Source organism: Choristoneura fumiferana, chromosome 4 (assembly GCF_025370935.1).
Source record: "Choristoneura fumiferana chromosome 4, NRCan_CFum_1, whole genome shotgun sequence".
NCBI classification, from domain to species: domain Eukaryota; kingdom Metazoa; phylum Arthropoda; class Insecta; order Lepidoptera; family Tortricidae; genus Choristoneura; species Choristoneura fumiferana.
In genome coordinates this window covers 17433777-17456744 of record NC_133475.1, presented here as the reverse complement: position 1 = coordinate 17456744, position 22968 = coordinate 17433777, and the positions used below count along the sequence as shown (strand labels likewise).

The 22968-nt window shown below is 35.9% G+C and overlaps 2 protein-coding genes across 2 annotated transcripts; one reads left to right on the top strand and one right to left on the bottom strand.

Annotated features, from left to right (window-relative positions):
• The first annotated feature begins 2593 nt into the window (after positions 1 to 2593).
• On the top strand, positions 2594 to 4705 carry LOC141427087 (uncharacterized). Its single transcript, XM_074086321.1, has 2 exons — positions 2594 to 3182; positions 3372 to 4705. Exons 1-2 carry the CDS (start codon positions 2796 to 2798, stop codon positions 3735 to 3737), a joined length of 753 nt encoding a protein of 250 aa, XP_073942422.1. The 5' UTR covers positions 2594 to 2795; the 3' UTR covers positions 3738 to 4705.
• Positions 4706 to 19748: 15043 nt separating this feature from the next.
• LOC141427205 (uncharacterized) lies at positions 19749 to 22739 on the bottom strand. The gene is made up of 4 exons (XM_074086431.1): positions 22728 to 22739; positions 22489 to 22572; positions 21544 to 21700; positions 19749 to 19918 (listed from the first exon to the last, which is right to left on the bottom strand). Exons 1-4 carry the CDS (start codon positions 22737 to 22739, stop codon positions 19749 to 19751), a joined length of 423 nt encoding a protein of 140 aa, XP_073942532.1.
• Between the last annotated feature and the right edge of the window lie 229 nt (positions 22740 to 22968).

Sequence of the window (22968 nt, the reverse complement as noted above, 5' to 3'; positions counted from 1 at the left end):
GCTGTATTGTCTAACGCGCTGACGTTTGTGATCGGTGAATGAGCATCTCTTTCTACCCTCGTCTTATACGATGTGACAAAAAGCTCTCCGGTGGCGAATGCACTAGTCCAGAAAGCACTATTAGTCAATACACTCTAATTTCGAAAGCCCCTCTTCTCATAAGAAACTAGGCCCAAAACACCATATTTCCAAAAAGGCTCATTCTCGATTTACACGAGAACCATTGAGAACTAGTCCCAAAATACACCTTTCCCAAAATACCCCAAATTGTGTTCACCTGTAGGTGGCGTAATACTTCATTCTCATAATGCATAGTTCTCAAAACACTCTAGTTCCAAAATACCCTATTTTTTTTTCTTTTATTTTCGAATGACTCTTTGAAATTGCTTTCCTTCCTTTTTGCTTCCTTTTTGGAAATATGGTGTTTTGGGCCTAGTTTCTTGTTAGAAGAGGGTTTTTCGAAATTAGAGTGTATTGACTAATAGTGCGTTTTGGGACTAGTGCATTCGCCACCGGAGAGACAAAAAGAAGTGGTGAAAACGTTTGTCTGGTGAAGAGCGCGTCGCTTCTTAAAAATATGAAATTATCTATTAGAATGTGCATATTACTCTCTCTTGAATTAGGGGCATGTGTCCAACAATGAAACTTAGGTACACAGTGAAACATTGCGATATTTCTAAAATGCCACCTTGCCAGATCGTGTACTATATCGCATAAAGACACCCTTGAGAACCCCCCACTGTACCCCAGTTTGCATTGGCGTCATGTGAAGGAATACGTGTCTACGGAGCTTTTTCAGTATTACTGATACAAAAGTAAGGATTTTAAGAATATTTCGTAGATTTTTCATTAAATAATGGTTATAAATTCAATATATTTGATACTTTTTTTAATATTAAACGTATTTCGTAGATTATCTTGGACTAGATCACGTGTTAGAGGCACAATTTAGTAGGCAAAAATTCAAGGTTGATATAAAATACCTTAGGTAAACAACAATGAAACATTTACGCATGGGGCACACCTAATAAGACAGATTAAAGTTAGAGTAATTAAAACTTTTTGATTATATTCGTGCATTTTTTTACTAACCTATTACATAAATACGTCTCAAAATTATGAAAAAGGTTGTATTAGTTTCTGCGTTTCATTGTTAAATATTTAGTGTTACACCACTGTGGACACAGAGAAAATATTCCCATTTTTTACACTTTTTATTTTTTTGATGACTTACTACACATTCTTAAAGAATACTGTATACGTCACGCGATACCCAATAAAATTACCTAAGTACAGTAAAAAATTCGGACTTCTATCTGTCAAAACAAAAGATTTATGAGATTTTAAATTTTATGTGTTTCATTGGTGGACACTTGACCCTACTCTGTATATTGATGAAAACTAAATCAAAATCCAAGATTGAAAAGTAGACACAAATGCATACATTCAAACAGAGGGATAGACGGTAAGAAGCGACTTTGTTTATGTTATAAAATAGTAGATTGATAACCAAGGGTGGAAAGTGACCCATTTCAGCCGAGATATTTCTGGCGCTCGAACGAAGTGAGAGCGCCAATAGTTCGAGGGTAAATAGGTAATTTCACCCGAGTTAGACACTCTACTTTTCATTTCGACTGTGAGGAAAGTAAAATACTACAAAAAAATGAGAATAATAATAAATTGAATTTACTTATATCCAACCTCCAACGGTACCTTTTCGACTGGCCACTTGCCACGGCCGACTATAAAAGAAATCGAGTTGGTCACGACCAAGGAGCTTATATACAAAACTGGAGGTTGAACGCCGAACGAAGTCGTTTGTCGACCTATTACTTATTTATATATTCCATCTCTTTCTTTCACATTTCAAGAATGACTTCCATCTCTTTCTTAACCTAACTAAAGAAAGAGATGGAATATGTTCGTGACGTAATAAAGATCAAATTTCTTGTTTCAAACGAATGTTCGACGTTCAACCTCCAGTGTTGTATATAAACTCCTTGGTCATGATGTAACTCAATTATCTTCGACTCCGTGGCTAATGAAAACGCTATTTTCCACCCGGCTATCTACACATGAAAATTAAACTTTCCGAACAGGAGAGATGAAAAAATAATGGTTTAGATAACATTGGAATCGAAGAAATTTTCTATATCACTGATATTTTTGACACAGAAAGTGCTTGCATAAAGCAACAATTTTGTTTGAAAATTTTAATATGGATTGTACTTTTTGTAATCTCTTAACACGTTACATAATAAATGTCAATGGTAATGGAAACAATATGCAATTATAATATATTCTGTTATTCAAATTCATTCGTAGCAACAGAGTTTTAGGTTATGATTGTTTTAATTGTAATAAAAAAAACAAAGTTTGTACATGTTTATAAATAGGTACACGGGATATGTGACAAGCATTATGCGTATTCTGACACTAATCTGACGCTGCTGTCAATATGTATTATCTATCATTACTTGAGTGTGATCTGTGGTACTGATATGACAAATACTTAAAGTAAAATTGTGTCACTGTGCTCACCACGGGTCCTCACGGTCTAACTACTTACAATATCAGGTACCAATACAAAACAAAATATCGCATTGTGTCTTACATCACATCGCACGATATAGGATCGTGATAAGCAAATATTGATATTAGTGTGCTTCTCTCGCTCACTCTATATCTTTGCTATATTCACACTTGCGGTGAAAGTGTACGCACGCAACAATATTCCAGGGCTGTGAGGATTCCATCAATATAATCAGTACGCGCACCACCGGCGCACAGTCAATATGTCTGACAACGTATTCTCAGACGATCGCTCAGTCTCTCCATCCTCTATCAACGACATCAAGGCAAACTGCAATAACATCGTTCTAATAAAGTTCATAGAGACTTTTGAAACGTTTCCTGAGCTGTGGGACGTCACTCGTATAGAATATAGAAATAAAGATAGCAGGAATGACGCGCTCGATCAGTTGCTAACTATACAAAAGCAATGGAATCCTAATGCAACCAGAGATGATGTTAGGAAAAAGATTAACAGTCTTAGATCTAATTTTCGAAAAGAGTTAAAGAAAATAGAGGCGTCGAAACGATTGGGCAAAAAATATTATCCAAAATCAACGACGTTTAAGGCGCTGCGATTTCTTTATAATGCAGAAAAGAAAAACGAGGACGTAAGTAAAAGTTATATTATGTGGTTTAAATTTATAGTTTTTCGGGAATAAAATTAGGTTGATGTTAAATTGACTTGAAATAACCGTAAGTTAATACGTAAGAGTGGCTTCAGTTGCGGTGATCAATTTTCAAATTTAGACATAAATAACTGTAAATATTGCAAACGTGTAATATTTTGAACATTTCAGCCCAAGCCGTCGACCAGACCGCAAAAGGTCTCAACTGAAACTTCGTCGACGACTGCTACCGGATTTTCTTACTTAGTAAATCCTGAGGACGTTCAGCATACATCAAGATTAAAGCATGAAAATTGTATGTCAGATAATCAATCCGGCATGAATGAAATGGCATGTGTACTCTCTGAGTATAAAAGAGAAAGCCAAACTTCTAGTCTCGAACCAATAACAATCGTTTGGACGCAAAAACTGCGGTGTTTAGATCCTACACAGAGACTATATGCCGAAAAAGCTATAAACGATATACTTTTTGAAGCACAACTAAACAATTTGAACCGAGATTCCGTACAAATAAATAAAAATGATTCTACTAAATAATGAAATAATTCCGCAAAAAAAATCAAAAATATTGACACAGAAAGATAACATCACCCAGATTTACACACGATACAATTTTGTACATTGTACCTATCAATTGATGACAAGTATGTCGTCTTTCGTGATGTCTTCTCGTCCAATATTCCGCAGTGCCTGAAGACTATAGTCTTCGACCAGTGTGTGTTGCCAGTGATGACTTATGGCGCTGAGACGTGGTCCTTGACTGTTGGCCTCTTAGAGAGGCTCAAAGTCACGCAACGAGCTATGGAGAGAGCTATGCTTGGAGTTTCTTTGCGCGATAGAATCCGGAATACGGAAATTCGTCGAAGAACTAAAGTCACTGACATAGCTGGAAAAATATGCAAATTGAAGTGGCAATGGGCAGGCCACATCGCTCAAAGAACAGATAACCGTTGGGGGAGAAAAGTCCTCGAGTGGCGACCACGAACCGGAAGACGAAGCGTTGGCAGGCCTCCCACCAGGTGGACTGACGACATCGTGAGAGTAGCGGGAAACCGGTGGATGCAAGTGGCGAGTTGTCGTTCATTGTGGCGTTCTAAGGGGGAGGCCTTTGTCCAGCAGTGGACGTCTTCGGGCTGATGATGATGATGATGTCGTCTTTATTTTTAAGTGACTAAAAATTTTGCTTTGGCTTAGTTTACTTTTGACTTAATAATTGCACTTCCATAAAAGAATGCATAAAACATTGTTAGTACTTAGTTTTTTTCAAAATGCTTCAAAAAGAACAACTTCTCCGATCGAAACTGAAATTTTTGTAATATCTTCTTCATACAATATGTGTGTAATCGTATCCTAGATAGCAGTAATAAGCGTGCTACAAACTCAATTCGGATCTCGATAAATATTGATAAGCCAAATCGTATATTAGCGTAGAAAACGGCACGTTTCTGCGTGATGGTTTCAGATAACCATGTTTGATCAACTTACACCCTCTTTGGCGCTGTTCATTTTATATCTGTGGTAAAGAAAAATATCAAAGAGAATATATATGGCTTCGTATACGAAGAATGACAAGAGGAACCCAATTAATGTAGCTACCTGCTACACAGTTCGTTCGTGTGTCACAAGGCTGTAATTCAAGAATAGATAACTGACACTTATACATGATGTTTATTTCTCTTTAACCACTACAAATGAAAAACATAAATAAAAATTTAATTAAATTAAAAATTACGGGGGTAAAAACCAACAAAAAATTACCCCACGCTGCGTACATTTTGTTTCCAAGCAAGGCTCATCTAATTACAGGCCGTTTATATCGTACCTACGTAAGGCATACATACAATATATAATGTCGTATAGACTAGATGTTTGTTTCCGTTCAGTTACATATTCGTGCAATTTAAATGAAAACGAATACCTGCAATGTTTTCTGGCAAATCAAATTTGATAGTAAAAACTGTTCCTAAATAGCTCATATATTTTATACATACGTACGTGAGTGACATATCATTATAACGTTATACCTAATGTCGCCAACTTAATCATCAATATACTGATCCATTTAGCATTTGTTTCATCTTATTTGTATGAACCTACTTTTTATGAATAAACGTGTCGTCCCGCATCAATAGGTGCGTATAAATATCGTAATTGATTGCCCCACGTTATTACAGATTCCGTCTGCCAGCAGTAAATAATCGAGCTCGTTTACTGACGCGGCAGATACGAATTATGTTATCATACCATTCTGGTTTTGTTTACAGAGTTTTGTATCGATAAAATGTTTTAATGCTTTTTATCAATAAAACGCTTACATGTTATTTTTAGGGTTTCATAAAGTTTTGTTCCTCAAATCTTTATAATATCACTTTGTTTTGTTTATGTTTGATCACGTTGTTTTGAATGGAACTAGTGAAACTTACTTTTTAAGAGTCACTGATGGGTAATTTTTGAAAATGGTTGCAATTTTGTTCCCAAAATGTTAAGTTCTTAATTTATCTCTAATCTTTTACGTATTTAACCAAATTCGTTACTTCGTAACTGTCTCATTGTCCCACTTGTTACGAAGTTCTGTCACTAACTATCCCACTAAAGAATAATAAAATTCTCTATGAACTTTGCTCCACAATAACTTACAACTTGTCAACACGCTACTTGTCTACCTTGTCGAGTTGGAGGAACATAAATTTGGGGAAGTTTCCCGTATCCCTGACAGATGGGAATTCCCGCTGGACGGCAAGCTATTACGGACAATTGTCTCTCTGCAACATTGAGTGGGCTTTATTTCGTGCAATTTTTAAGGCCCTGAGGGGAATGCAGAGTTTCTTTAAGGTTTCGTTCGACCACTTCGCCTTATAATATAAAGCCTTATAATAAAAGTCACTACGCCTTTCGGGAGTAGCTGTTTATTAAGCTTTTACTAAAGTTTAAATAAGTTCATTTTTATGGACCTGAATCCCTCAATTATTATGGAATTTTGTAAAAAATGCGGGTTTAATTAAAATTTAAGAAGAAATCGAATACATCGTTCTGCTGTAGCTGCAAGAAATAGAAAATGATCTAACTTATTTTTTGTATTTTATTCTTCTTTCACTACTATTAATTTTAGCTCTGGCGGGATTATTTTGAGGCGGGAGTGTTTAGCTTTGATTTGATTATGTGAAAATTATTGATGAATGCTCAACCATTTACAAAAATGTGAAATAATAGACAATACAGCTGGCAAAAATCATAATGAGTATATACGTTTCATTTTCATAGTTTTCCTGCTTTTTTTAACTATACTAATTATAAATGCGAAAGTGTGCATGTTTGTGTGTTTGTATGTTTGTCCGTCTTTCACGTGAAAACGGAGCGACGGATCGACGTGATTTTTGGCATAGAGATAGTTTATGGGGTTTTATCCCGGAAAAATGCACAGCTCCCGAAGGAACAGCGCGCGATAACCGAATTCTACGCGGGCGAAGCCACGGTCAAAAGCTAGTGGATAATTAAAGCAACAACAACGAAGGTGAATCACGCATGATGTGGACACCACTCATGGCAACCCGAAACACCAGAGGATCCCAGTTATATAATACAATTTCTGTACTTTCCAAGGTAAGCAATAGGCGGCCTTATCCCTTTAGAGCACTGATCACTGATACATAATCACTCTAAAGGGCTAAGATGGAATAATTCATATTGGAGTAAATTTTCACTTACTGTCTTAGGCTCTGCACTGGAACATGTCATCGCTAATTCTGGTGCTTAGCAAAACGATAAATAAACTCGCTTTCACTTAAAAGAAACCGCATCTAAATCAATCCATCAGTTCGAGAGCCACGATGCCACAGACAGACAGACAAATAAACATTGGCCTCAGACTTATAGGCTCTTTTTGCATCGAAGGATTAACCTTCTTAGGTAATTAAACCTAACCAACATAAAGTTGGAAAATCCCCGACATTGTTGTTGTTGTTGTTGTTGTAACTCTTTATTGTACATAAAACATATGAAAGTTACAATTAACAAGAGAAAGAGATGAACAAAGGCAAACTTATCTCTTAAAGGCACATTGACACTTCAAAGTTCTATATCTCAAAAACGGCTGAACCAAATTTAATAAAACATGTCTAAGAACCATCGCTAGAAAACCTGCTTTCAAATAAAAAAACACATTCAAGTCGGTTCACCCGTTTAAGAGCTACAGTGCCACAGACAGACAGACACAAGTAGCGGTCAAACTTATAACACCCCTTTTTTGCGTCGGGGGTTAAAAAGACTAATTAAGTTCCAGGCGTGTTAGTCATTATGCGCAATTTCTTAACACTCGAAAGCACAATTCTATTGTACCACAGTCCAACGTACAAAGGCTCCCACAAATATACCGTTGAATAAACCAGAAGTAGCACTCACATAAGGGCATATTGTCAAACTCGCAAACACCTCTCGACCGCTGTACATCAGAAAGAATCCAACAACGCCTTGGCGATAAACTACAAGTGTTTGCATAATGGAATGTTCCAGAGTTTCCACTCAACAAATCATTCTCGGTAAACGATCGGAAGGGTCCATGCTTATGTATGAAGGGTGGGTTGGGAAGCGGAAATCGGGAGTGTTTTTTACTCGGGGTCAGATGTGATTTATAGGGAACTAAGGGCCTTTTCGAGATAGAGCTGTAGGAATTGTTTGGCTGTCACACCTGCGTGCTTGCCATTTATTAGCATTGGCGATGAGATGGGCCTTTAGCATTAGTGGGTTTGATCGGAGTTGTCGATGTAGACTAGGGCGATACCATTATCAATCCATATTGATACTTGAAAAAAACACACACACACACCTGTATTCCCAAATGGAGTAGGCAGAGCACACGAAACGTTACCGCTTCGGAGCCATTTTTAACAATTTCAGGTTCTAATTTTGACAAAAACGGAACAATAGTGACAGGTTGCCAGCCTGTCGCCTGCGGTACACCTTAACCTATATCCTCAGTCGCCGCTTACGACATCCACGAAAGAAATGGAGAGGTGTAATTCTAACCCGGGTACTTAAAAAAAAATGTACTTTTTAGTTTAATTGACTTAGTTTACCGTCAAGTAAATTAAAAGATAATTTTCTTCTTATTCAAATGCTTATCTTCTCTTCAAGTAACTGGACATGGAAAATTTTGATTTATCTGTAAAAGATTAGCGTTGAAGAACAAAAATATCTTTTAAGTTTTTTCAGACTTGACTAAAAAATAATAGTATAATTTATTAAACGATATAATAGGTACTTGTCAAATTTGGAGATTTTTTGTGAAATTACCCTACTCAAAACATAAATAAATTAAAAACAAATGTCGAAAATACCCAAACAAAACTCAAATACATAATAAAGTTTATAATCGAGTAAATAAACCAAAAAAATAGAGTAAGAAGATTTCCAAGCCAATTTCTCAATATTTAAGACTTATAAGTAAAATCTAGTATTTACTAATATTGACACTTACCAACCCCTTTATCCCTCGACAAAGCCTCTTCATCATCCTAATGCCTTAAATACTAAACTAAACTTAACTAATTCAATCGCCACAGAACATATCCGAGAAACCAATTTCCTTTTCATTCACGGCCTGATTGATCCAGGAATAACTTCGTTAGCAGCGGCAATAATCCCAGAACTCGGCACAACTTTTTAATTTCACCCCCGTATTACGGCGAAAGTTGTTACCGCCGATAAACTTTTGTATTTAGGTGCAAGGCTTAGTAAATGTTTGGTAAAGGACTTATTGAAATCATTATTTTTCTTCAATTCTTTGTAATTGTTCAGACCTAGTGAGATCATTTAGGCCTAATGCAATGGCACAGCCTGCCAATATGTTGAAATTGTTTTTTTTAGGCGACAGGCTAGCATCTTGTCACTATTGTATCGTTTGTGTCAAACTAACGTAAAATTGCTAAAAATGGCTCCGATGCGGTAACGTTTCGTGTGCTCTGCCTACCTCTTTTGGGAATACAGGCATGATGTTTGTTGTTTTGTTTGTTTGTTTTTTTTTCCAAAATCATTCTTCAGCTCTTTTTCATTTACGAAAATTCTAAATTAATGTTCTTAGGTAATAATATTAAATGATTAAATGTAAAATAAGTCTCGGGTAAATCAACCATTTAAGAACTTTAGTAGGATCGTGTTTTATATTTTTGCTTCCTAAAGATTACTTCTGTTTAATATTCGAAAGAACTTGCTTTTATTAAGAAAAAAAAAACAACTTGCTTCCTACTGGTACTGCGAAGTTTTCACTATCTGTGAAATTTATTATTTACGCAAATAAATCGTTAAAAGTACCTACTTAGTAATGAAAAGAGTGCGACTAGTTTTTTTAGTTGAATTTTAAGAGTCAACAGAAATATTCCAGTGAATAGTATACGATGCTACGATGCTAATAGGTAAATAAGCTTTGTCTATGCAATGCTGCGGTATGCTGTGGCAATGGGCAGGCCACATCGCTCGAAGAACAGATAACCGTTGAGGGAGAAAAGTCCTCGAGTGGCGACCACGAACCGGAAGACGAAGACGTCTTTCGGCTGATGATGAACAACATTTTATTATAATCAGACATTAGAACTACTTAAGTGTTGATTGCTAGTTTGTGAGAGACAGTTTAATGAAGCAAACTGTATAGGCTTTAATTACCCATCTCGAGTAAGTGTATTGAGTGACAGAACATTATCGTAAGGATAACGGCCGTAAATTATCTATACAATTGTGGCCACGAAAATTGACAAATTTTGTTTATATATGAAGTTACGTATTTAAAAATTCATTTCTGAAGAAAAAATACAGCATTTCCTACAGTTAGAAATAATAATACGCTGTAAAATGAATAATGCTGTACCTATACTGTTTTAAACTGCTACGATTTTGTCTTATAATTTCTAAGACACTTGGATCTTTCTTGGACGTTGCGATCACATTATTTACAGCAGCTGAAGTCACGAGTATAATGTTTATTCAACAACGGAATGATTAACAATGTAAAGACATGACACACATGGTTATTTTAGAAAAAACAGTGAATAAGTAATAAAAAAACTAAAAGTTTCTAAAAACTTTTATATACTTATTCCATTTCATGTTTCATATAAAAAACTATGCAATTCTAACAATTAATAACAGGAATAATAATGTATGAAAAAAAGTTAATGAACATTGATTTGCAGTTTAACTGCAAGTTAGTTGCGATTTCATTTCCTCGTAATCGAATTAAAAAACAGGGCATACAACTTGTTCATAAAACCCATTTTACCATCAACTATCAACCTTCGCCTGCGGCTCGGGTGAATACAATCTTCCCGAGCAAAACGACGTATTTTATGCAGATGTTGTACAATCTACTAAATATGTGTAATGATTATCATAATATTTAATTTCAACTCTTAAATCAGTAATTTATTCTAATAATATAAAAAAAGCGTTACAATTGAAAGATTTTGCTCTTTTATACTTACCTTTTCAAGTAAAATTAAATTTAACTACTTACTAATTTTATATCCCATTTCTTACATTTTTATCCATCACCCTGCTCAGTATGAGTCCTTCATCGTATGACAGTTAATTATTGCAAAACTGTCCATAGCATCGAGCTTAGATGAGACTGTCATTGCCACGCGCTCATATTGCCCAAACTTAGGGTAAACGTGCCGGCTGCTAGCCTAGCAATTAACTATTAAGGCGTGTTCACACCAACACGATGTCACGGGGTACAGTCAAAGTCAAAATATTTTTATTAAATTTAGGCTATAACAAGCACTTATGAATGTCAAAAAAAAATCTACCACTTCTAGCGTAAAATCAATTAAAGTCAATAAATTTCAGCTATAATTTCCATCATCATGAGCCGTGGTTGCCTAGTGGTTTGACCTATCGCCTCTCAAGCACAGGATCATTGGTTCAAGCCTCGGCTCACACCTCTGAGTTTTTCTAAATTCATATACGAAATTACATTTGAAAATTACCACGAGTTTTACTGTGAAGGAAAACATCGTGAGGAAACCAGCAAAAACCTGTGAAGCACTGCACTTTATTACTGGCACTTGAGGTATCCCATCTTAGGCCTCTAGATTGGCAACGCATCTGCAATACCCCTGGTGTTGCAGATGCTTATGGGCGGCGGTGATCTCTTACCATCAGGAGACCCACTTGCTCGTTTTCCATCCAGCCGAATAAAAAAAAAGAAGTAACTTAATGGTATGTGTGAAGTTTCCAATCCACACTGGGCCCGCGTGGGAATTACGGAGCAAGCCCTCTCATTCTAAAAGGTCCTGTGCCCAGCAGTGGGACGCATATAGTTTAGTTTAGTTTATTTATTTATAGGCCGGGATGATGAATGCACATCTTCCTCCGTAAGCTGAGCGGATTTCAAAAGAACTCGTCTTAACTTATAGCAATCGGCTGCATGGAAGTAGCTTCTCTCTTCTAAGTTGCTTCACTCTTTAACAGAATGGTAGTGGTCGTCAAATGAGGATACGCAGTGTACCTTTCTGTTGCTTCACTCGAAATATCATAGGTAATAAAAACACACATTGTTTCACATCCTGTCTTTGAGGGCCAATACAGACGCACTACAACATTCCAACTGCAACTGTCGACTGCTCAAACATTTTTTTCATCACACTTGCTCGTAAACAGTGTCGTAACATGCAGGCTACCTTGGTTGCAACCCCCCAAATAAAACCCTCGACCTTTATGTGCTTGTCATGAAACCCGTGGTCGGTAAATGAGTCATTGCCCGTACTAATTTTCTTGTCATGAAGCCCGAGGTCGGTAAATGAGTTTGTTACTGCATGGCGTGCAGGAGCGCGGCGCGCGCACGTAGGGCACATGCACATGCTGTGGGGGAAGGGGGGCGCGGAGCTGGCGCTGCCAAGAGCGTATTCAGCGGTATCGGCAATTGTTGAAAAAATATTAGTTTTTCTTTTACAAATATACAATTTTACTCGCAAATGTGATGAAAAACATTGTATGTCGCACGGGCGGTACTAGAATTACGAACATCGACTCATTAAAGCCCTCAGTCTTCGACTTCGGGCTTCTAATAGACTCTCGTTCGTAATTCCTTGTTTACCGCCCTTAAGACACAATGTACTATAACGCAGTCAGCGTGCAGCTGTGCCGACTGCAATAGAACTGCAATGACAGATGTATGTGCAATCGGCAGCAGTAAAGTTGCAATTGGAATGCAGTCCGTATGTACTAGCCCTAAGTGCCTATTCCTAGTGCAGTTTTATTTAAAGTTAAATACAAGGTGGGCCCTGCAATAGTAGCAAAAAATTAAACCACTGCTTCCACTAATTCTTGAGCTAATGTAGTTCAACAACTTTTGAAAATAAGTTGTATTATGATTTTTCATCATCATCATCATCATCCCAGCCTATATACGTCCCACAGCTGGGCACAGGCCTCATCTCAGAACAAGGTGATTATTTATTTGTTATGATTTTTATTATAGTTTAAAGTTTATTAGATCAATCAATGTATTGCGAAATCGTTCATTTTGTTACGTGAGAGGCGTGTCAGTTAATTTTAGGCTATTGGATGCCGTACATTGAAAATACCATTTAATTTGTTTAGAATAAACATAATGACAAAATTACTTAATTTTTGAAAGTTGCAGAACTAAAGTAGTTCCATTTGAGTAGCAGAACCTGTGTTTTAATTTTTTGCTCCTGTTACAGGGCCCACCCGGTATATTTTTTGTTACAAGTCACGTATGCAGACGTATTGGTGAAAACAAGAACTTAATCTACGGTAACCAGGTAGTGTTAGTTCAACTGATTGCCTAGGTATATCCGCTTGATTTATGTTTTGGTAACCAGTTTAGCATGTGCAGTGATTTGGGGCGCCAAATTAAGAAATTAATTATTCAATGCCATCAAACGCTATGTTTATTTGTAATATGCTGCCAATGGGAGCATAAAGTGATTAAGCCAAGTCTAATGAAATTGAATCCTGATATTAATGATTATGGGGCTGTTTCACCATCCATTGATTAGTGTTAACTGGCGGTTAGGTGTGATGCCGTCTCTATTTGTTTTGTTCGAATAGACGGAGACGGCATCACATTTAACCGTCGGTTAATGCTAATCAATGGATGGTGAAACAGCCCCTATGTTTACCGTGCGATTCAATGAACATTGGAATTGGGTTTGCCGACAACTTCACTCGTCACTTGTTAATTTTAGACTTGCCAACTTGAAATGTGTATTTTTAAAATTACTAACTGCAATGTTCTGAATTTATATTTTTTTGCAACAGAAGTCAAAAACTGAAGTGTTTATTTTAAACCCAAAAAAAACATTGAGAATTAGGATGTTTTCAATTTGGCCCCATTTTATCACCGATTGCTTACCCTCCTTATTTTTTTAATTTAATTAAATTTTATTGTTATATCGGCACGAGATTATTTTCTAGCGGATCGTCTTCCATTTAACACTCTACGGGTAGGGATATAAAAAAATATAAAACTTATAAAAAACATAAACTGGCAACATTTACCATTGGCAGCGATTCCAGAAAACTCAATACAGTTCAAGCCCGTGCCGTGCCCGACATTAGAATACAGGACGGACCCACCTCTTCTAGTGGGTGTCGTAAAAAGATCTGACCTGAAAGCAGGCTCTGTATTGCCAAATACAAACTCCGGTCTCCAACACTCCGGTGTAGAACTGTAGAAGGCACAAGGTGAAACCACCACTTAATTTCCCAAGAAAGTTGACGCGAATTTAAATCATAAAATTAGTAATGACGTTATACTCTAATTTAATGTCTCGAGGATCAGAGGGCCTACTTCGAAGTTTGAAAATTGAAGTTCGTATCGTACCGTCCCTCTCGCTCTCTTATTAAATAACTTACAAGTGCCCGCGGGACCGAACGGCACGAACTTCAAGTTTCTAATTTCGTAGTAGCCCTGCTGTACCTGATCCTCACTTCAACCGACGGCCACGACCACTCTGTCAAGAATGTAGCGACTTGGAAGAAGAAACATACTAATGCCAATCTTTTAGCGGTTTACATTAAAGCTTGAGGTTCTGGGTTTGACTCCCGGCCGGGGCAGATATTTGTTTAAATAATACGAATGTTTGTTCTCGGGTCTTTTGGGTGTTTAATCTGTATTTAAGTATGTATTTATCTATATAAGTATGTTTATCCGTTGCCTAGTATCCATAGTAGAAGCTTTGCTTAGTTTGGTACTAGTTCAATTGGTGTCAAGTGTCCCATGATGTTTTTATTTATTTATTTCTCCTTGACACTCTTCGACCTGTCTCCCAAAGACTAATACCAGGCCAATGGTGAGTATAAACACATTTCAGCCGAAAGACGTCCACTGCTGGACATAGGCCTCCCCCAAGGCTCTCCACTCAGACCGGTCTTGTGCTTCCCCATCCAACGCGATCCCGCGATCTTAACCAGGTCGTCGCTCCATCTTGTTGGATGCCTACTGACAGTTCTTCGCCCGGACCGCGGACGCCATTCGAGAATTTTCTGACCCCATCAGCCATCAGTCCTGCGAGCAATGTGCCCCCCCACTGCTACTTCAGTTTCGCAATTCTTCGGGCTATATCGGTAACCTCAGTTCTACTGCGGATATCATATGTAATTTCTGATTCTATCCCGCAGAGAAACCCCGAGCATAGACCTCTCCATAGCTCTGTGAGTGACAGCGCTTCCTAATGAGATCCATCGTTAGCGCCCACGTCTCAGATCCAACAACAGATGCAACACATACTGGTCAAAGACTTTTGACTTCAAACACTGCGTAATTTGGACGAAAAGACACTGCGAAGCTTCCCGAACGCTCCAGCCGAGTCGGATTCAACAAGTGATCTATTTCTCGAAGTTGGACCATCCGAACTGGACCGTAACCAGTAATACAATACAATACAATACAATTACTCTTAATTGTACACCAGAAATAGTAAGCGATACAGAAAACAGGTACACAGAGAAAATAATATATTTTTAAAAAAAAGACAACCGCATCCAAATCAATAAAGATCCCGACATTTGGATAAGGCCCAATATGCATTATATTTTTATGATCGTTTTCTGTTTGCGTGAAAATATAAAAATTTACACCCCGCATGGTCGCTTTCAACATCCTGTGTCTTGGGGTTACGTCTTATTTTCGTCCATTCCGGCGTTGTTATTAAGTTTGTAAGAACCCGGCCTACTTACATGGCTTTGTTTTAAAATTCCCTGGCCGCGCCTGCCAAATGTGGCGCGGATTTGGAACGGGGTCGAGCAGTGTTGAGCTGTGCCTTTATAAGGTTTCCTTTGCAAGTCTATTCGTATTGCGAATGCTTTTGACGCGGCGCCAGTCGAATTTGATGGGATTAACGGCGTTATGAGTTTTAAGGTTCGTCGGGGTTTCGTTTGGTTTAGAATGTTTAGTCTAAGTATAGGATAGGTGTTAATTAAATAACTGAAAACATGGAAGTAGTTTGATCAGAATCAAGAGTAGAATCGATTGTACTATATGTTAAGGCAGGTTCAAAGCACACAACCTGCCATAAAATATAGTAGAGATCCAGTCTGTAAGTTTTTGAAACTTACATAACATACAAATTTCCGGGGAATCAAAAGCTATTGGTTACTTTCAGCTGTCTCAGAATCTTGGAATTTGGTATATAAATGTTAAAGAGCAATCAATCAGAAAAGTCTAAAAATCTTTATTTTTTTATGTTTGGTTTAAACAATAAAAAATAAAATAAATAAATAAAAATAAATATTATTCTATTAAATAGTATCATTATTATTTAATATTATATTAATATTATTATTTTTATTAATTATTATATCAATTAATATTGTTTTTCTCTATAAGTGATTTGTAAATCTTTAAAGAAAATAAATATCTTAAACCATACATAAAAAAATTAAGATTTTTTAGACTTTTCTTATTGATTGCTTTTAACATTTATATACCAAATTCCAAGATTCTGAGACAGCTGAAAGTAAACTATAGCCTTTTCATTTAACTTAAATCTAGGTAAGAGAGGGTACCACACAAACATGGTGAATGTCTCTCCTTCTTTGTCAGTAACCATCTAAAATGACCCCACACTTCGTAAATTTTGCTTAGGAAAAGGAATCTGGCTATCACTGAACATGTCTGTCATGGGTCTGTATTGACTGATAGAAAAAAGAGTTATGTCAAACATAACATTATGACTTATAAGATTATGGCAGTCAAAAGGATCCCCTCTGTCATAGATACCTACAATTTTATACGGAAGCATCTCTTTGCGAAAGACCGACCCGCACTTGGCCGGTTTTTATAAATACATTAAGTTTTTTTCTTAGAACTTAGCTAACTACAATATAACTTTGAAAACTAACTTCACAACAATTAAACACATTTAGTAAACTTTTGCAGCATAATTTACGTGCATCATCAATTATAATTACTACGCCAGAAATGACTCAAGGGAACTATATATTAATTAAAATCTATCGCACTCTCTGCGACGTAAGCGTCTAAGTTAGGCCTCTAAGCTCCCGTAACTTGCAAAAGGTTGGATTAGGGAAAGTTTTATTAAGACTTTTAGCACGGAGGCTTAACAAACTTACACTGGGTATTTTTATATAGGTATGATTTAAGCGTATATTGCTTACCTGAACTGAGGCCGTATTGCCTAATGTTTCTGACGTTAGCGATCGCGATCAAATGACAGATTTCGCATTCAAAAACTGTCATTTAATTGCGATCGTGAGCAGCAGAAACGTTAGACAATATAGCCTCTGGTAAGTTCTTTTTGTTAAAAGTTTTTGGACGATAGTATTTTTAACCGACTTCAAAAAAGGAGGAGGTTATCAATGTGATTGTTACAAATATTTACTTAAAGCCAACTGAGCAAGTAGGTAGCCAAATATAACTCAGGATAAGGAAATACGGAGCTCAAGACGACAAACTTACCTATGTCCTGCGATGAGACACAAATATAAACTAAGTAATAATTAATGACAATAAACTATTGTTAGAAAACGGTTTACTTATGTTTCGGCGAAAATTATTTAGCAAAAATTATTAGCTTCCAAACTATTTATCCCATATTTTTATTTAGGCGAAATGTTAGTTCCCAACTCAACGTTTTGCACTGATATCATTTCCAACCTTCTTTCCTAGTGGCAGTTATCCTGGCTGCTATAAAAAAAAACCTAACATCGAACGGTAAGGCGGGAGCTTCGCTCCGTTTCGCTCCCGCCTTAGCCTTCTGAACCTAAACTATCCAAGTCGCTTCTGCTTGGAACCGTCTTGCTCGCTCGCTTCGCTCGCTTGCACAAATCAAATTGAAGTAAAACTGCAATATAAATTTTGTCCAAACTTTATATGACAATTTGTTATTTGGCTAATCCAATCATTTGCCACATAAAAGTGTGATAAAGTAAAATTTTGCAATATGTATATGTATCATCTAAATTAATTTATATTCAACTGTGTCATATATGCTGTTTGTTTCCCAAATAAATAAATAAATATTAAAAATGTTGCGATATAAGAATAATGCGAAGTAAAGTTATGCCAACGATTAGTTTGCCAAATGATACTTCGGCGAAAGGTAAGAGAGATTATACATAAAGTGAGAGTGAGAAGTTAAACTACAGTTTTAATATCTACGAGTAGTTCTTGTGTTTTTTTCAGTATCGATTTCCTTCTGAACTTCTATAGTCTCAGCTAAAACTTATCTATCATGGTTCATATTCATATTTTTAAACTAATACATTTTTTCGAGCCAAAGAAACCCTCTTATAGCTATATGAAACTAATAATAACAGCTACTTGTAATAAAAACCCATCCATTACACGATGACGAACGCAGAATTTGCGAAAGCCCGTAATTCAATATGTGACGTTAATTTAATTCCCAGTAATTGAGTCAGCGTACTCGATTTTGGCAACTAATTATGTTTACATTCTCAATTATAAACATGTAGGTTATGAGTTGACATTTTTTAAATTACGAAAGATTCACACCGAGATTTCTTTTGAAAGAACTAAAAGAATTTATTTGCTCACCCGCGACCTTATGATAGCTAAGTTTATGCAAGATATGCCTAAACTTATGACTTACTTGATTAATGTGTGATTTGTGTGTGTTCTTACAGTGTGGAGGTGGAGGAACTGCATGAACACGCACATCTTGGAGGTCCATATCAATTAGATTAGATTAGATTAGAATTGAACTATTGAACTGATTCAATAAATTATTTATTTTGAAGTTTTGAACGCAAAGATCAATCGTTTATTTTGTTTCGGTTTCGTTGATTGTAATTATGTCAAATTCTTTTACAGGAGTTCTAAGATAAAGATATAGGAAACTGACATGATTTACTGGTGTATTATAATATTATTCTTTGTCAAATAAAATTATGTGATATATATTATGTTTTTTAAATACGCCGAACAGGCAAAGGACAGGTTTAAGCAAAACTTATTTTTAAGGGGTCAAATAATAGGGATTAACATTGAATTACAGTGAACGGATAAAATATGGAAACAATTATTTTTTTCTAGAAAAACTAAACTTCGCTTCATAATTCAGTTGCAATTTTAGTTGCGTCACACTTAATGAAACTATTTTTTTTTTCAAAAAATGCTAAGAAACTCAAATGACAACCTATCAACAACTAAATAACTAAACTCAACTGCAAATGAGAGAAAGTTCAAGCATTAGGGCAATACTATTCCGAGAGGCAAATCGCCAAATTAGAAGGAGGAATGTCCAAAGCAGAGGTAAAGGTACAACTCAGTAACGAAGTTAGTCCAGTTGTTTGTGCTGCGGTTATATTACGAGTAATACTGAAGGAGTTAGAGAAACAAGCGATGATTGCACGAGAGATACTCGTACACCTTAATACTGTAAGTGCATTTGTTTCTAAAATTATACGTTTTACTTTCAACCATGTGCTTTTTATCTTTTGACAAACTACAATACTTATGTTAACGTACGAGAACAATTTTTATTATAATCCGTGCATTTTTAGACGAGAAATAAGTTTGTGTTTAGGTATTAACTTTTATATGTTTTTTATGTATTTGGTATGTGTTTTCAGTCTGACGATCCCTTGAGGAGAACCAGTCTAATTTTAATTGTTTACATTCACATGACATGCTTAGAATTTTATTTTTTATAATTATTACTAATCATATTACCTTTGACGATTTCAATACAAATTCTTATAACTGACATTTATGTAAATTATAATGTAATGATGTATTGAATGAATAAATAAACTAAACTAAACTAAACTATCATTATTGAGACCACATAACAGCTGATAATTTTTGAGCCGGTCACGTTTTTAAATGGGTCCCGACAGTGTTGAGCTCAAGTTAATTAAGAAAGTTCCAGACTTACTTAAATTGTCTGTATATCTTCTTTTTAGCTTTATTTAGAACATTCAGTTTTCGATTTTTTGTATTATTATTTTTATAATTAGTTTTCATTATTTTAGGCCCTATGCGGCATTCAAATTTGTGTTTATGGTGGTGGTTGAGGTAAGCTTGGGAATTTCAAACGTCTAGTCTTATTTTTTATAAAGCATCTGTATAATTGAAATGACATGCGAGGTGCAGAAAATAAATAAAGCGAATGACAGTCTAGCGTCGACGCGTATCCCGCGACACAGCCTGAGCTGCGCCGGCGCTGCCTCTGTCAGTTCGAGGAAATCCAACATGGCGCGTCGCTCCTCCACACCTGCACAATAAACAAATTCAAAATTAGAGCCGATTTAAAAGAATCCTAAGTGAAGGTATTTTTAACAAGCTTATTATTAGCTTTCTCTCATAAAGAAGTTGAGGGTATGGTTGCACATGACAACGCGTGGTTAGACCATTTGACTGTAAAACGAGTTCTCAGAAATCAGCGTGATTTACTGTCATTTGGTGCAAATGGAGGTTCTCTATCGTTTGCCCGAATTTCATATGCCCGAATGTATCGTTTTCTATAATTCTCATTTGCCATAAAGTAATTTATTTCTGAAATAGTAATTTCTTCAGAGTTGATATTAAACTAACCTAACCTAACCTACTGCATTATATATGATGACATTTAAAACAATCCTGAAAACAGCACGGTTCTATATATTTTATGGCAAATGTTGGTATGGCAAGTGAAATTCGGGCAAGTAAAGGTAATCGGCAAATGGAACCTCTCCTACCTACGTCGCTGGGACTTATTTACCAATTATGCGGTCGTAGCTGTCGTACCCGAATCAGCCTTACAAGCCTTAAAAGCCCGTCAATAAAAAATTTAAAATTTAAACTGTTTTTTCCTCTGAAAATTATTTCTGTTTAAATAACATTGCTTAACTTCTAATCTTAATTTAGGTATTAAAGATTATTGGAGTTAAGGAGCTTTTAATACTGCGTAAACTATATTTTAATAGATGATAGGCTAATGAATGGTGTCAATGACAATATTAGCTTTACTTGAAACTTATCTATGTAGGTACTAGAGTTTACCCGTAAATTATTCGATCTGATAAAATTCAAATTCTGAGATTTTATTAAATTCCACTTGGAACTCCCAAAATTTATGTCGTGGTCTTCATTAAGGTTGTGTTAAGAACAACTGTCCAAAATTTCAGGACTCTAAACCCAGCGGTTGAAATTTCAAGATGTTATCCCTATCCCATGGAATCGGGATAAAAAGTAGCCTTATGTGTTATTTCAGATATCCAGCTATATACATACCAAATTTAACCTAAATCCGTCCAGCCATTTTAGCGTGAAGGAGCAACAAACATACATACACACACACACAAACTTTCGCATTTATAATATTAGTAGGATAATGGAATCCATCAACTTGATTTTCACTCAATTTTTATTGTTATATGGATACGAGATTTGGCAATTATGCGACATTGTGATGACAATAAAATAAAACAAGTACCATTGAACTAATCTAACTGCTAGATTTAACGCATTCACTGTCACCGACGCACATATGCGTTTTCAGAACTTCGCCCAGTGCCGCTGTCATAATTATTCGTACATTTTGAACGCACGCTTGCGTCGGTGGCACCTGTGGAAGTCAGGTGGCAGTGAATGCGTTAATCTGACTGCCACAGAAACGTATTTTTTCTGAACGGTGGGACTAATCTTTTCATCTGCGAGTATAAATTGCACTAAGCTGGCTTTAATGTTTACTTTAAATTGAATTAAACATAATTTTTAAGGTTTGTCAGCTTGTATGACGAGGCTTGAAAACTTATGTTTGAGAATCTATAAAATATGCAGCATAATTGCTGGAAATGTCGTATTTAGAGTAATAAACAACAAGCTCTAGAACCGAGACTTAAGAAATAGCAAACTTACTAGGGTATTTAATAAGCTCCGTAACAACGAAACTTCTCATTGCCTCAACATGTTTAGCAGATGACTCCATCAGAAAACATGGTAGCAAAATCGATGCAAAGTGATGTGACAGACCAAGAACAGCACACATCACTAAATGATATTCACCTGAAATTATCTGCGTGAACAATTATGATAAGTATCACGTTGTTATTTACGTGGAGTAGGGTGCCTCTCAGTAAGATGTGATGAGGATGTTTGTAAAATAGCATTTATGGATTGGACGAGAACATCTGCAATTTAGCTCACCAGTGTGCCATGGAACAGTCTAATGGCTGATACCTTACTGACATAGATTAATAATGATGATTATGTAAGAAACTTACATACTAGCAACACTTACATACTAACAGATTCTAGCATTTTGTGTATAAAGAAAGGTGATCAGAATGCTTTACTTCTAGTCGTCATACTGATCAGAAAAGTGGACGTTGTCAAAAAAAAAACGTGCATTGAATAAAAGTAATTACACTAAAAGGGGAACACTCAAACACTCCGAAATATTTTATTCCGATTACTTAAAAACACGAAATTTAATTTTTCCGAATTTCAAAATATCAATTTTTTTAATATCCGATTCTTATAACTCCGAAGAATGAAAAACACGAAATTTTACTGGCCCAAAGTACAGTATTCCGATTATAAATTTTCCGAAATGGAAATATGACATTCGGAAACTAAACTTCGTGGTTTTAATAATCGAAATCTTGAATCTCGAATCTCAAATTAATATCAATCAATTTAGGTAAATTGACCTGCATAGGTTAGGTTAGAATTGCGTCTAAGCTGAGTGTCAAAACGGCGTGAAATAAAAGGTTTGTAAATAGCAGCGTATAATATCCGCTAATTTGACCGACGCAAAATATACTGAAAACTTAAAAGAAAACTAAAAATAATGTAGCTAACTTTTTCTAGCAGGGTGCTGTCGATAAATATTACCCAAACGAACAAGATGATCCAAATAAAAGTGATCACCATATCCAACGCTATCTGAAAAAAAAGGAACTTTAAACAAAACCAATCAGGAAATCAGTTTAAACTTTGTTTAAAGCTAATCTTCGAAATTACACTGTTATTTGCTTGACAATCAGCCAGTTTACTGAAGTTAACACAGTATTGATAAAATGAAATAGTTGTATTCTCACCGACGTCTTCATTTGTGTCTCAATAGCCTTATATTTTTGCATAATTCTCAAGTATATTTCACAGTACACTTGCTGTCCAAATTTTGCGTCCCTTATGTTTTTAAATCCATACCTCTCTAGTTTTTTCCGTAAAATAAGTAGTCGGCTGTTTAGTAAGCCCAAAATCAACGTTTTCTCGATGACACAATTATTGAAGTAAAATTCAAATATAACACAACATATTGTAAAAGTCACAGGTGGA

Excerpts from the sequence above, each read along its gene's own strand:
- LOC141427087 (XM_074086321.1), top strand. The coding sequence starts at position 2,796 with ATGTCTGACAACGTATTCTCAGACGATCGCTCAGTCTCTCCATCCTCT. Across the intron at positions 3,183-3,371 it reads CAGAAAAGAAAAACGAGGAC|CCCAAGCCGTCGACCAGACC; the intron begins GTAAGTAAAAGT and ends TGAACATTTCAG.
- LOC141427205 (XM_074086431.1), bottom strand. Across the intron at positions 21,701-22,488 it reads ACAGCACCCTGCTAGAAAAA|ATAATTTCAGGTGAATATCA; the intron begins GTTAGCTACATT and ends TTGTTCACGCAG. Across the intron at positions 19,919-21,543 it reads GGAGCTTATTAAATACCCTA|GTGTGGAGGAGCGACGCGCC; the intron begins GTAAGTTTGCTA and ends TTTATTGTGCAG.